The sequence below is a fragment of the Ornithorhynchus anatinus genome, chromosome 10 (genome assembly GCF_004115215.2).
Source record: "Ornithorhynchus anatinus isolate Pmale09 chromosome 10, mOrnAna1.pri.v4, whole genome shotgun sequence".
NCBI lineage: Eukaryota > Metazoa > Chordata > Mammalia > Monotremata > Ornithorhynchidae > Ornithorhynchus > Ornithorhynchus anatinus.
The window spans coordinates 43,319,485-43,333,166 of NC_041737.1; the positions used below are offsets into that span (position 1 = coordinate 43,319,485).

The following is a 13,682-nucleotide window of genomic DNA, read 5'->3' on the forward strand; positions in this document are numbered from 1 at the left end:
CAAGCAGCATGTGAAAGAGTAGTACTTGCCTGAATATTGCTGAGTGACCTCTCAGATCTACAGTCACTGCTGAAATATGTGAGGTCATCTATACTGAGCTGAAAAACAACAAAAAATAAATAAAAATAAAGTGTCAGTTCGGCAGTGGCATCCCAGCTCATTACACAGAGGTGCTCCTCTGGATCTAAAAGATGGAACAAGTTACGTACCTCATCTTGAAGAAATAATACAAGATTTGGGGAATGCTGGGTAATAGCTGGTTTCAGTAACACGTGTAGCTCCTGCTTTGAGATAATATGACCTTCATGAAATGCAGGCTGAAGAGGCCATAATGAGCTGCAAATAAATTGGCAATTATTCTTCTTCACACTTGTTCCAAAAGTAGAAAGATTTGTAGTGACCTCTAGTAAATACTTTAATATAGTTAATGAAAGTGGCATAACACATTTTCTCAAAGTAGAATTTAGCCTTAAGGATAAACAATACAGTACTTTTTAAAATCAAATGTTCAGTAAAGAAGTCTCAAATTGATATAATGGTCTCCAAAGGAGTTTTTCAATTTGTTAAAAAAAAAAAGAATGATCCTTTATTCTGTACTGATATTTCACCCTTGCGAAGAAGAGTTCTAAACAGTCTTCAATTTTAAGAGGAAAAAATTATGGGCGAGATCATTAAAACATTATTTTTGCAGTGGATCATCTTAAAAAAACCACAACCTAGCATTTTAAGTGGCGTGAGGCTAAATTCACACTTCAGACAACTTCAATGAAGTCTTAGTTTAATAAGAGAAAAATCATAGCATGATTTAGGAACTAGGACTGGCAACCAAAATGAAAACTGGTAACAGATGAAAGCAAGATCCAAACTACTTGGGGTCTTTCTCAACTATTACTCTTCTATAGCACCTGGAGGATAAAAACAGCATCTGTTTCAGTGTTCTGTAACCTACAAGCCTCAGACAATGTTTATCCTCCAAGGCTCTCCATCAGTTCTTTCCATCTTACATAGGAGCTCTCCAAGTTTGCATTCCTCACACCTCCTATGTTTATCTTCTTTATATGCCACTCTCCCATGCTGATCTCTTGCCCCCCCACCATTTTTCCCACCTGCGACTCCTTCCCCCTTGAAATCCACCAAGTCACAACTCTGTTCATCAATCAGTGTATCAGTGGCATTTATTGAGCACCTACTGTGTGCAGATCACTGTACTAAGCACTTGGGAGAGTAAAATCTAACAGATTTGGTAAACACATTTCCTATTCATCTTTGTCTTGTCTTATGACGTCGAGTTGTCTTCGACCCATAGCGACATCATGGACACCTCTCTCCCAGAATGCCCCACCTCCATCTGCAATCATTCTGATAGAGGAACCATAGAGTTTTCTTGGTAAAAATACACAGGTGGTTTACTGTTGCTTCCTTCTGTGTAGCCAACTTGAGTCTTCACCCTTGATTCTCTCCCATGCCACCGCTGCCCAGAACAGGTAAGTTTAGATTGCCTTCCACTCGCTAGCCACTGGCCAAGCTAGGAATGGAATGGATCTGCCTCTGCCTGACTCTCCCTCCTGTAGTTGAGACCGGTAGAGTACTGGGAACTCTCCAGGTGTGACCCTGAGTGGGGATTCACCCTTAAAACCCTCTTAAATATCTCAACTCCCCCAATAATTCTACCCAAATTAATTTTCAACATCCCACAAATCTCTTCAACTATACAACACTTAGGTGTTTATATCCCACCTCCACACCTATTTACATATATTGAATGGCACATTCAATTAGTTATATAGCTATTCCAACCTGACATACATGAGCTCTTTTCTTTTATATCTTCATTCTTTCTTTGTCTCCCACTATCTGTGAATAACTTATGTCTACCTTTTTCCTCCATTAACTTGTAAACCCCCTGAGGATTGGGACCATATCTACTATTTTTATTATATGTTCTCAGGGGCCTAGGACAGTGCACTGCACACAGTAGGCTTAATAACTACTGATGATGATGCTGCTGACAAATTTAAAAGTTCTTTACTAAAAGAACTTCCAGATTATTATAAAAACTCATAAAAAGAAAATCTAAATATAGGGTTGAAAGTCTAGACTTCCTAACAGTTTTATTTCAACCTAGCCTCAGTGACTGGGATATAAAGGAGATGCACTAAAAATGATATGCAGCATTACCAAAACAATTTAATTAACATAAGATTCTTAGTGTCAGAGGCAAAGCTAGGTACTACATTAGACTGTTGGACAAAGTCCCCATCCATATCGATTGTTCCTTTGATTTCTTTTAGACTTGGTTTGATATCCTTTCTGGAATTTTACTCAGGAACTTTGATGAGCAGTAAATCCTCTTAAACAGAAGCAGAACCCCTCAACACACACTTCCCCAAAAAATGAAAAAGGAAAGAGAGATCACGATCCCTTTGATCTTATTTACTTTACACAGATTTCCCATTATAGCCATTGTTACATCTCTCAACTATTCTGGAAAGTTCATGGGGAACTAAACTACAAATCTATTTTATTAAAAACATAATTTCATTTCTCAGAAGCGTCTGCTTTTAAATAGCCCTACTTACTGACAACTGCATAATGGCAGTCAGGGGATAGGATTGTTCCTTTTAATTTCACTATCCATGGCAATTTGGCTTACAGTGGATGTTGTGCAGATAAAGAGATTGTGATTAAGTTTAATAAAGAGTTTGAGGGCACAAACCTATTCTGTGCTTGTAGATTTTAGTCATGTTAGTCTGTGGTTTGTTATTTTTTTATTCATTGCCTTTATTAGACAGCAAGAGACAGAGAAAAAAGAGGTTCGGCCTGCTGCAAAAAGGTGCTCATATCTAGTCAACATTATTGTATTTATCGAATGCTTAACTCGCGCAGAGCACTTTAATAATAATAGTAATTATGGTGTTTGTGCCAGGCACTGCACTAAGTGCTGGACTGAACTAAGCACTTGGGAGATTACGCTAAAACAGAAAAAGCAGGCATGTTCCCTGCCCTTAACAAGCTTACAGTCTAGAGCGACATCTCAGTAAAAATCATCAAGTACAGCTAATGGTTACTAGATTTTCATGGACTGCCAGTAGCTGAAGGAGCAGCAGGAGGAATAGCAAAAAGGATATTAGCATTCAGTGTTCTGGGAGTTTAATTTGGGGCTTAAATGTCCTTGTTCAGAGTACAGTCATGACCACCCAATACTACTACTACTAATAATAGTGGTTTTGTTAAGCACTTACTATATGCCAAGCACCTTACTAAGCTTTGGGGTAGACACAATCTAATTAGGTCAGATTCAGTTCCTGTCCTATGTGGAGTTTAGATTCTAGAGGACTATAAGCTCCTTGTGGACAGGAAACATGTCTACTAAACTTATTTTATTGTACTCTCCCAAGCATTTAATACATTGCTCTGCACATAGTAAGTGCTCAATAAATACCATTGATTGACTGATTGATGAGGCTCACGGTCTAAGGAGAAGAGCCAAAATTTCATCTCCCTTTTACACATGAGGGAACTGTGGTACAGAGAAGTTAAGTCACTTGTCCAAGGTGACATGTTAGGCAAGTGGTGGAACCAAAATAAAAACCCAAAAACCCTGACTCCCACGCCTGTGTTCTTTCCATTAGGCCACCCTTCTTTCCAACTTATCTAAGGGTGAATATATACAGTTGTAGTGCCAGACTTGAAGTCAAATGGCATCTTTGGATCTAGTATCTTCAATTATCCTTGGCCATTTCCTCAAAGATTCAGTGAGATTTCCCAGCTTCTTGGCATTCACTAGATCACCTCACCAGAACCTAGAAGTCAAAGTTTAGTGAATGCATCTCAGGATCACTGGGGTAGTCGAATTTCAGAAGATTATCTCATCCTCAAGAAGGCTGCCACTTTCATCCTTCTCAGAGTCACATCCCCACCCTGACAGACTCCTTTTTCTTAATGATCAGTAAGGATTTAATGAGATCTTTAAGTTTAGGAACATGGGAACTCAAAGTCTACTGACCTCGTTGTTACGCCAAGCTCTTGGTGAAAAGGTGAAGGAAAGAAGTTACAAAGTGAGAGGGAAAAAGATAGAGAAAAGCAAAGGGACAGAGGGGCTCAGGTCCGGCTTCTGGTTCCGCTTCCCCAGTTCCATGCTCCAGAACTAGACAGAATCTGAAAGAAGTCATCATCTCTGACTCCAGTTGCTCCTCAGAAGACACCAATGTGGTCCAGGACAGCCCAGTGATCATCAGCTCACTAGGATTTCCCCTGAATCCAATTGGGTAGCTTAAGCATTATTCAGAGAACTTCTTTTACCTTACTGTTAGTTACCCCAAACTGCCCACAAAGGATTGGAAAATCTCTAACTCATTCAAAAAGTGAAAACTGCATGAGATGTGAGAAATGGTCCCACCTAGTGGAAAGAGTATGGGCCTAAGTACTAATCCTTCTCTGTCATCTGTCCGCCCTGTGACCTTGGACAGGTCACTTCACTTTTCTGTGCCTTAGTTACCTAAACTATAAGTCTTTGGGACATGGACTGTGTCCAACCTGGTTAACTTGTTTCGACCGCGGTGCTTAGTTCAGACCCTGACACGTAGAAACACTTAACAAATACTATTTTTAAAAAGCACTAAATAATACTTATGGCATATAGTAAGTATTTACACTGTATTAAGTGTTAGAATAGATAGGTCATCAGCTAGGACTCTGGGGCAGTGTTCTGACAAAATGGGAGCTGCAACCATGGAAAGTATCTCAAGAGTCAGCACACACACAAACACACACTCTCACACACAAACACATGTACACATACTGCACACATACACTCTCTCTCACGGACACACATACTCATGCGCCTATTCTTTCTCTATGATATAGACACACACACCCACTCTCCCACACAGAGATACACACACATACTCTCTCTTTCACACGTATAGACACAGACACTCACCACACACTCTCTCACACATACAGACCCACAATCTCTCACAGCAACACACACACAAATGCTCTCTTTCTCAGACTCACACATACTTTCTTTTCCTCTCTCACACACACAGACATGCACCTGGACCACACATATACCCTCTGTCACATACAGACACACACACACTCACATACATACTCTCTCTCTGAAACACACACCCACCCATACACATGACAATAGAGACATTTCTTAGGTTAGTTTCCAGCTGCTGTGAGGTAGGGGAAGGGTCGTTTAGATGACCAGAGTGGCCAGGTAGTCAATTTCTCTTACCACCGAGTCCCTCAAAACTTGGGGCTCAGGGGAAGAACTTCTTTGCCCCAAAGAGATAGCAGCCATGGTTCATTAGCATTACCAACTTGGCCTGCTTAGCTCATTAATGAGTTTCTCCCCAAGGGCCACCCCTTGGGGAAATCAGCCCATAGAAATCAGCTCCTCTTAAGCATCACTGCTTGGACAGTAAACAAGCAGAAACATGCCAGAGTTGGCATGTTCAGTACATTATCCTGAATTACTCTCTAACTCTTACTGATAAATCATTCGAGAATTTTGCAAATCTTCTCCTGTTGGAGAACGCTAAGAGCCTGCTTATAAAACGAGTCGGGTTGCAGGTTGAGGTACCCCAATTCGTAGGTCTTCTGTGTTTTTTGTGCTTCAGGTAAAAACAATTAAATGTTTCAATATACATAGGTTTCTGAGACCAGATATGCTCGATGACAGCAGTCACATGCAGCATTATTGTTGTCATAGCAATAGTGAGTGTAGTTAGTTTAAAGTTCATCCAAGCAAACACTCTGCCAACTTTGCTCTCTGGTACCTTGGGCAACTTTCTGGGAATGGTGTTCTTCTTCCCTTGAAACTCCTCCCAAACTAAAGCTTCATCCTCCCACTGTTGTTTTCTACTCTCTGCTTCACAAGACAGTAATTCATCATTATCCCCTACCAACCTGCCTATTCAATCCCTTGGCCCTCTCATTTCACCTTGCTATCCATTAGACTGTAAACTCCTTGTGGGCAGGCACTACACCTTCTACACTTTTGTGAGCCTCTATGTGGGGCAAGGATTGCATCCAACCTGATTATCTTACGTCTACTCCAGTGCTTAATAATCTACTTGACACAGTAGGTGCTTACATATAGCACCATGATAACTATACCAAATGCCTCATAATCATCATCATCATCATCATCATGTAGTATTTATCGAGTGATTACTATGGGGAGAACTCTGTACTAAGTGCTTGGGAGAGTACAATACATCAGTCAGTAGACAAGTTCTCTGCGCGCAATGATCTTACAGTGCTCTGCACAGGGGAGATTGTCAGTATAATTCTCTGCACCTAGAATTGCTCAGTATAGTGCTCTGCTCCATAGCTCCTTGATACTATTTTCTGTCCTATGTTGGTATTCAGTTCATTCTGCTGGGTGAAGCCATGAACCCCTTTTAGAGCAATGACTATGAGTCACTTCTTCCTCGACTCTAACCCCAAACTCCCAGTGGAAGAAATGTCCTTTCCTGAGCTGATATTGATTGAGCCAGAGGGTTGAACAGAGTGACCATAGCTTAATATACTCTTCCGAGAGCTTTGAGACTTTTTTCTCAAGTCTGCTATCTCCTGGTTCTGGTAAGTCATTTCCCTCTGTTTCTTCCTTGCAGGAGGGGTAGCTAACAGGTAAGACCATTCCAGAACCATTGGGAGGAATGATTTGAACCAGAATGCCAATAGGAAGTTCAAGGGGAGATTGGATGATGTCAGACACAATGGATAATTAAAGAGGAAAGGTTAAGACTATTAGAAGACTTGGGAAGGTTTCAAATGGATTCTCTGATGAAAAGTCCGTGATTGGAGGTGAAGGTTAGGGATGGACTTAAAGGATGTACAACAAGGAGAATAACTGTCCAGTTCATTGATTCTCCTTCCCTGTCCCCTTAGGAGAGAGCATTGTGGGCTGTTTGGGGCTCGATGGACCATTGGTTTATCTAATCTTTCTTATGCACTTAGGTGTTAAAAAATGATCTCCTCTAAGAATTCTTCCTCAACTCAGCCCTCCTTTCCCTTTCTTCCACACCTTTCTGCATCACTCTTACACTAGGGTTTATACCCTTTATTCACCCCTCCCTCAGCCGCATAGCACTTATGTACATATTCATAATTTATTTATTTTTAATATGGTATTTGCACAGATCCAGTACCAAGTACTATGTGGCAAGCACTGTTCTAAGCACTGGGGTAGATAAAATATAATCAGATCGGACACAGTTCCTGACCCATACAGGATCACAGTCTAAAGGGGAGAGAGAACAGGCATTTTTACAGATGAGGAAATTGAGACACAGATATCACACAGCATACAGCATAATGATGACAGCAGGATCCCCTCTAGACTGTAAATTCGCTGTGGGCAGGGGATGTGTTTGTTTACTGTGGTACTGTACTCTCCCAAGCATCTAGTACAGTGTTCTGCTCACAGTAAGCACTCAATAAATATGATTAAATGAATGAATGAATGAACACATACAGCAAATGGCACATGATAAGCAAAGAGGGCAGAAGAAACAGTTTTACTGTTCAGTGGAATTCAGTTGAAACAAAACTGCTTGATCAAGGAGTGCGGAAAGACAACAGCAGCACACAGACCAGGCAGGCACATACTAGGTAGAAAGGGGCTTTTGGAGCAGAGTTCTTAGATTTGTTCTAAAACTCCCTGTTCTCTTTAGACGATTGCTCCCCAAATGAAGATTGTTGCTATCAGAAGGAACCTCTCAAGTCAAGGCACACTACATCAAGACCATCTGTTTACAGTCCCCTCTCAGCATCCTTAGCCTGGGAGCAGAGGAGGAGTAACTCAGAATGTTAAGAAAGGCCCTGGAGGCAGCACAGAGTAATATCTGTCCAGATCTCTGGCCTTTAGAAAGAAAAGTGCTGTTGTTTGGAATCCAGTGTATTGGAGCAGGAGCAATTAGGAGAAGAATCATAACACGCAGCATTCAGGGCCCCTGTTTTTCACTTATGTGAGGTTAAGGTTTGGGTTCTTCTGCAAGCAGTCCATTAGGAAAAACAGACTCCAGGGGAGAGAGGAAGGATTCTGTCTTGTGCATTTCTGTTAAAAAGGGATGCGAGGACGGATAGCTACTAAAAACATCCACTTCAACCGGCACAGACTGTGATCTTCTGATGGAAATTAAAGAGGTGTTGCTGACGATCTTTTTCTCACGAAGGATGATTGTGGGTCTGCACATTAGACATGCACCCTGCCTAGAAAGGCGGGGGTGGAAGGCAGGGCCAGGGCATGAGGGAAGGGGAATGGGCAGTTTGCAATATGCTAACTGGTTCAGCCAAGGTATTATCATTATCAGCATCATCATCGATGGTATTTACTGATAACTTACTAGGTGTAGAGCACTGTACTGAGAGCTTGGGAGAGTACAGTACAGAGTTGGATGACACGTTACCTGCCCACGAGCCTACAGTCTAAAGAGCCCTAATTCCTAGACACATATATATTTTTCTAAAATTGCCTGATTAAGATACAAAAATCCAGGATTGTCCCAGCTAAACTGGGATAAATGGCCATCTTTATTATAGAAAATACATCCCTGAGGAGACTACTGATAAAGCCATTTTAAGCTGCAGTTTCCCTGTCAACAATAGGAGCTTACTGCCAATTCACTCCCAGTCTTGTCTGCAAAGATATAATCCTGAAAAACATTTTGCAAGTGAGAACACTGTCTCACAAACAGCCCCCATCCTGTCCCTAAATTCCATATGGACTGCCTTGTCCCAGGCTGCCCTGTCTCTATGATTCAAACAAGGTCATTTTTTATGGTATTTGTTAAGTGCTTAGTATGGGCCAAGCATTGTACTAAGTGCCGGGATAGATACAAATTAGTCAGGTTGGACACAGTCCAGGTCCCACATGGAGCTCACAATCCCCATTTTACAGATGAGGTACTTGGTTACCTTGTATGTACCCCAGCACCTAAGTAAGTACTTAACAAATATTATTTGTTATAATACTGTTAAATGTAACAGTCAGCACTTAACAAATATTATTTTTAAAAGGCACATAAAAGTTAAGTGATTTGCCCAAGGTCACACAGCAGAAAAACTGCAGAGTTGGGATTAGAACCCAGGTCCTTCTGTCAGGCCTGTGCTCTATCCACTAGGCCATGCTGCTTCATAGGAAGGTCTGCTTTTTTCCTTTCCCAGAGATATGGCCCTTCGCAGAAAGTTTCCCCCATTTCCCACCTGGGCTCACCTGACCTCCCTTTGGCCTCCCCTGAGATCTCTGTTTCAAGTACAGGAAAGAGGGAACCTGGGTTTGGTCTCTACTCACCTATGGGTCGACCAGAGCACCCAAGGGACATGATCGGCTGCCTGACTAGCTGGAAGCAGTCCCCCGAGGAGGCTGAGCAGAGAGGCGAAGGACTTCAAGCCACATCCTGCCATGACCTCGCAGGGAGAGTTGAGGACTGAACCAGGCTGTGGAGATGGCAAAGTGTTGGAGATTATGAGGGGTGGGGTTAAGAGGGAAGAAAGGTCGGATTTTTCTGGCTGAAGCTGCAGTGGTTGGAACCAGCTAGGATATTACCTGGGGCTGTTTTGTGTCAACAAACTCCAATCCCTTCAGGAAGCCTAACTTGGGTGTTGGAATGTCCAACAGCTCTGCCCATAGGAGGAGAGACCATTCTTGCCAGAGCCAAACTCTGGGTCAATCACCCCAGGAAACTCCATTCACGTCGGACCCACATCGGACCCACATGTCGGACCCACATGGTGTCCTGACCTACTCCAGCTTCCCGCTATTTCACTGCCTGACATGGAACCATATGAACACTAAAATTCCTGAAGCTCCAAACCTGAGGGTAGGGACAGAAACTCAGGCTCCACCTTTCTGCCTCCTTCCTCTGCTGCTTTTTGTCAAATGCTGAGTTGTTTAGCGGAAAGAGCTTGGGATTTGGAGTCAGAGGTCATGGGTTCTATTTCTGGCTCTGACACTTGTCAGCTGTGTGATTTTGGGCAAGTCACTTCATTTCTCTGTGCCTCAGTTACCTCATTTGTAAAATGGGGATGAAGACTGTGAGCCCCATGTGGGACAATCTGATTACCTTGCATCTACCCCAGTGCTTAGAACAGTGCTTGGCACATAGTAAGCGGCTAACAAATACCATAATTATTATCCCCCCTTCTAGACTGTGAGCCCGTTGTTAGGTAGGGATTGTCTCTATTTGTTGCTGAATTGTACTTTCCAAGTGCCTAGTACAGTGCTCTGCACACAGTAAGCACTCAATAAATACAACTAAATGAATGAATGAAATGCTCCTTTTTGACCCTTTGTGTTTTTACAAAGGCCATTTTCTCAGCTTTGAGCTCGGGCTGGCGGGAGACCACAGTGAGTCCTTGTTCAGCAGTTTCTTAAGGAAGCTAGAAGGATGAAGAACGGAAATAGAACAAAGAACTGCCTATTTGGTTCTTTGAGATGAGTATGGAGTGGTGGGATGAGGGGGAAGCTATCAACCCATAAATCAAAAACAGCTATCTCAAAAAGAAAGCAGCCCAGAGAAGTGGCATGGTCTAGTGGAAAGAGCACAGGCCTGAGAGTCAGGGGACCTGGGTTCTAATCCCGGCTTTGCCACAGGCATGGCCTAGTTGATAGAGAGCAGGCCTGGGAGTCAGAAGGACATGAATTCTAATCCCAGCTATGCCACTTGTCGGCTGTGTAACCTTGAGCAAGTCACTTAACTTCTCTGTGCCTCATTTATTTGAGCTGTAAAATAGGGATTAAGATTGTGTCACCCCAACACTTAGAACAGTGCCTGGCGAATTGTAACCACTGAACAAATGATACAATTATTATTATTTTTATCATTATTATTATTATGCCTGTCCTCAAGTTGCTTAGAGTCTAATCAGGGACCCTGATTGTATACATACAAAAGAAACTGAAGTAGAAAACATAGATACAACGGAAAAAGGAAAAGCGAACAAAAATAAAGAAACTAAAGACATTTGTTATGGACAGGGAACGTGCCTGCTAATTCTGTTCTATTGTCCTCTTCCCAAGGACAAATGTCAGTGCTCTGCACAAAGTAAGCACTCAGTAAGTACCAATGATTGATTGACTGATTGATAATAAACAAGTGCTAAGGACGGCTGATGGAATGTCGTTTCTGCTAAGTCTTTGTAGGGGATGAGTAGTGTACCAGTTGTTTTCAACTCTGCCTACCCAAGCTTCAACTCTATTCTACCTGTCACTCTAACTTGGCTGTATCTGTGACAGTGGTGGGCAGTGGGGCTCTAAGAATGGAGGTCCTGGATTGGTGGTTTCAGTGCCTGGCCTGCTGGCTATACGAGGGGTTGTCAAACTTCCACCCACTTTTCTTCCTTTGCCTCACAACCAGGTGGAAAACCCCCAGAGGGTCATGGGCACTCTTTCCTCCTGGACCGGGTTGTTGGCAGTGATTATCTTCCCTTTTCTGAGGTTATAGGTCAGGAGGCCTGAGGTCATAGGTCAGGAATCCTAGGACCTGGACTGTAATCTCCCTGAGTGGGCTCTTCTGGGGATTTTTGTCCAAATTGTAAACTTTCTGAGGATAGGAACTGTTTCTTCAATTTTTTTTTATGCTCATTATTTCCTAGTAAAGTGCCCTGCCCACAGCAGAGGCTTGGCAAACATTGTTTAATGAATGGGAATGAAACAAGGAGAGAAAACAAGGATCCCTACTTTGGGATGTAGAGATAATTCAAGTGCGACACTGAGGAAGAGCAGGAGCCAGTAGCCCAGGACTAATTTTATTACAAGGGCTGAGAACATGCTAAAGAGTACTCGAGGGGCAAGAACCAGAGCCACTGAACCTTAAGGGTTTATGGAAGAGGGTGATGAGATGAGGAAAATTAGCTGTATCCTTTGGGGTTCAGAGGACAGTAGGTGAAAGAACAGTACTCAGTGTTTCAATTTGCTCCGACCCTATTAGCTCAAATACTGTAAAAATATTCATGAAGAGAAAATGTTCACAGTAAACTGGAGGTTGGCTCTTCTACATTCTCCTCCCCATCCCCCAGGGCCATGAAGCCCTCTTACATATTTCCTATTGCTGTTACCTCCTGAATTCACTCTTGCGATTCCTTCCGGAACCTTATCGGAAATACGAACAGAGATTTACATTTCCTCAGAATGGAAGAAAGCAGAGCAGGCCAGTCTAAGACAGAAGTGGAAAGCAGAAAATCAAGAAACCAGAATGCTGTGAGAGCAAGGAAGGACCCCTGGAAATCATCATGGTCCGGTGAGGAATCTAGCCCATCCCAAAGCCAAATGGGATTCATTGAGTCCTGTGAGAGTTCGGGTATCACTGTCAGATCAACCGACAGGCCATAACAGCCCCTTTTATCGGTAGCAGTAGTAATAGTAATAGTAGTAAGTCGTTGGACCGGGTGGGACCGGAGCCTGCGTAGACTGCCTGCCCCCTATATATCGACTGTAACAGAATACCGAAGAAAGAGGTGGATAAGTCCAGGTTGACGGTTTATTTAGAGTGGGACGCGGAGGGGCTTACCCACAGAATAGTCCTTGGCCGCCGGCGGACTTGGAGAGATCACACCGCACCCTCCTCCAGCACGCACTGCCTTATATCCCCTCGGGTGTGCCAAGAGCAAAGGGGCCCCTGGATGGGGGGGAGGGGGAGGCATCGGCCACCTGACTTGATGCTCCCTTCCCGATATCTCTGGGGCCCCAAGATTCGCGAGGCGGTGTGTGCTTGGCTGTCGTTCACCGTACGATCTTGTTGCTGCTGTGGGGCCTCCTTCCTCCGGCAGGTCCGACTTCCTCCCTCTCGGGGTTGGCACTATGCCGGCGCTGTGCAATTAACGAGGCAGGATGGAGTGGGGGTCGGCCTTGACTGTGCTAGCCCAAATGTTTCCCATGGAGTCTGATCATACAGTCGTACTAGTAGTGGTAGTTGTCGCAGTAATAGTAGTAGTATATAGTTCAATTAGTGGTAGTTATTGTCACAGTAGTATTAGTAGTAGCAAGCAGTATTGTAGGAGTTGTCACAGCTCTGCCACTTGTCAGCTGTGTGACTTTGGGCAAGTCACTTAACTTCTCTGTGTCTCAGTTACCTCATCTGTGAAATGGGGATTAAGTCTGTGAGACCCACATGGGACAACCTGATCACCTTGTACCTCCTCCAGGGCTTAGAACAGTGTTTGACACATAGTAAGCACTTAACAAATACCATCATCATTATTATTAGCACTAGTAGTAGTACTAGTAGTAGTAGCTGCCACAGTAGTAGTAGAAGCAGTGTGGCTCAGTGGAAAGAACCCGGGCTTGGGAGTCAGAGGTCATGGGTTCTAATCCCACTCTGACCCTTATCAGCTGTGTGACTTTGGGCAAGTCACTTAACTTCTCTGTTCCTCACTTACCTCATCTATAAAATGGGGATTAAGACTGTGAGCCCCACGTGGGACAACCTAATGACCTTGTATCTACCCCAGCGCTTAGAACAGTGCTCTGCACATAGTAAGCTCGCTTAACAAATACCAACATTATTATTATTATTATTATTATTACCCAGCGCTTAGAACAGTGCTTGGCATATAGTAAGCGCTTAACAAATACCAAAATTATTATTATTATTACTAGTAGTAGTAGTTGTTTTCAGAGTAGTAGTAGTAACATTACCAGCATTTGCTAAGTGCCTATTTCA

At 43.1% G+C, this 13,682-nt stretch overlaps 1 protein-coding gene across 1 annotated transcript in view; it reads right to left on the minus strand.

Annotated features, from left to right (window-relative positions):
* Window positions 1-12,663, minus strand: part of LOC100076268 (V-type proton ATPase subunit S1-like) — a 58,859-nt gene extending 46,196 nt beyond the window's left edge. The window contains exons 1-6 of the mRNA XM_029072867.2: window positions 12,531-12,663; window positions 12,079-12,112; window positions 10,324-10,401; window positions 9,314-9,556; window positions 210-336; window positions 30-98 (exon numbers count right to left, since the gene is read on the minus strand). Of these exons, the coding sequence (XP_028928700.2) occupies window positions 30-98; window positions 210-336; window positions 9,314-9,556; window positions 10,324-10,401; window positions 12,079-12,112; window positions 12,531-12,663 (684 nt within the window). The remainder of the gene's footprint in view (window positions 1-29; window positions 99-209; window positions 337-9,313; window positions 9,557-10,323; window positions 10,402-12,078; window positions 12,113-12,530) is intronic.
* Window positions 12,664-13,682: the final 1,019 nt, after the last annotated feature.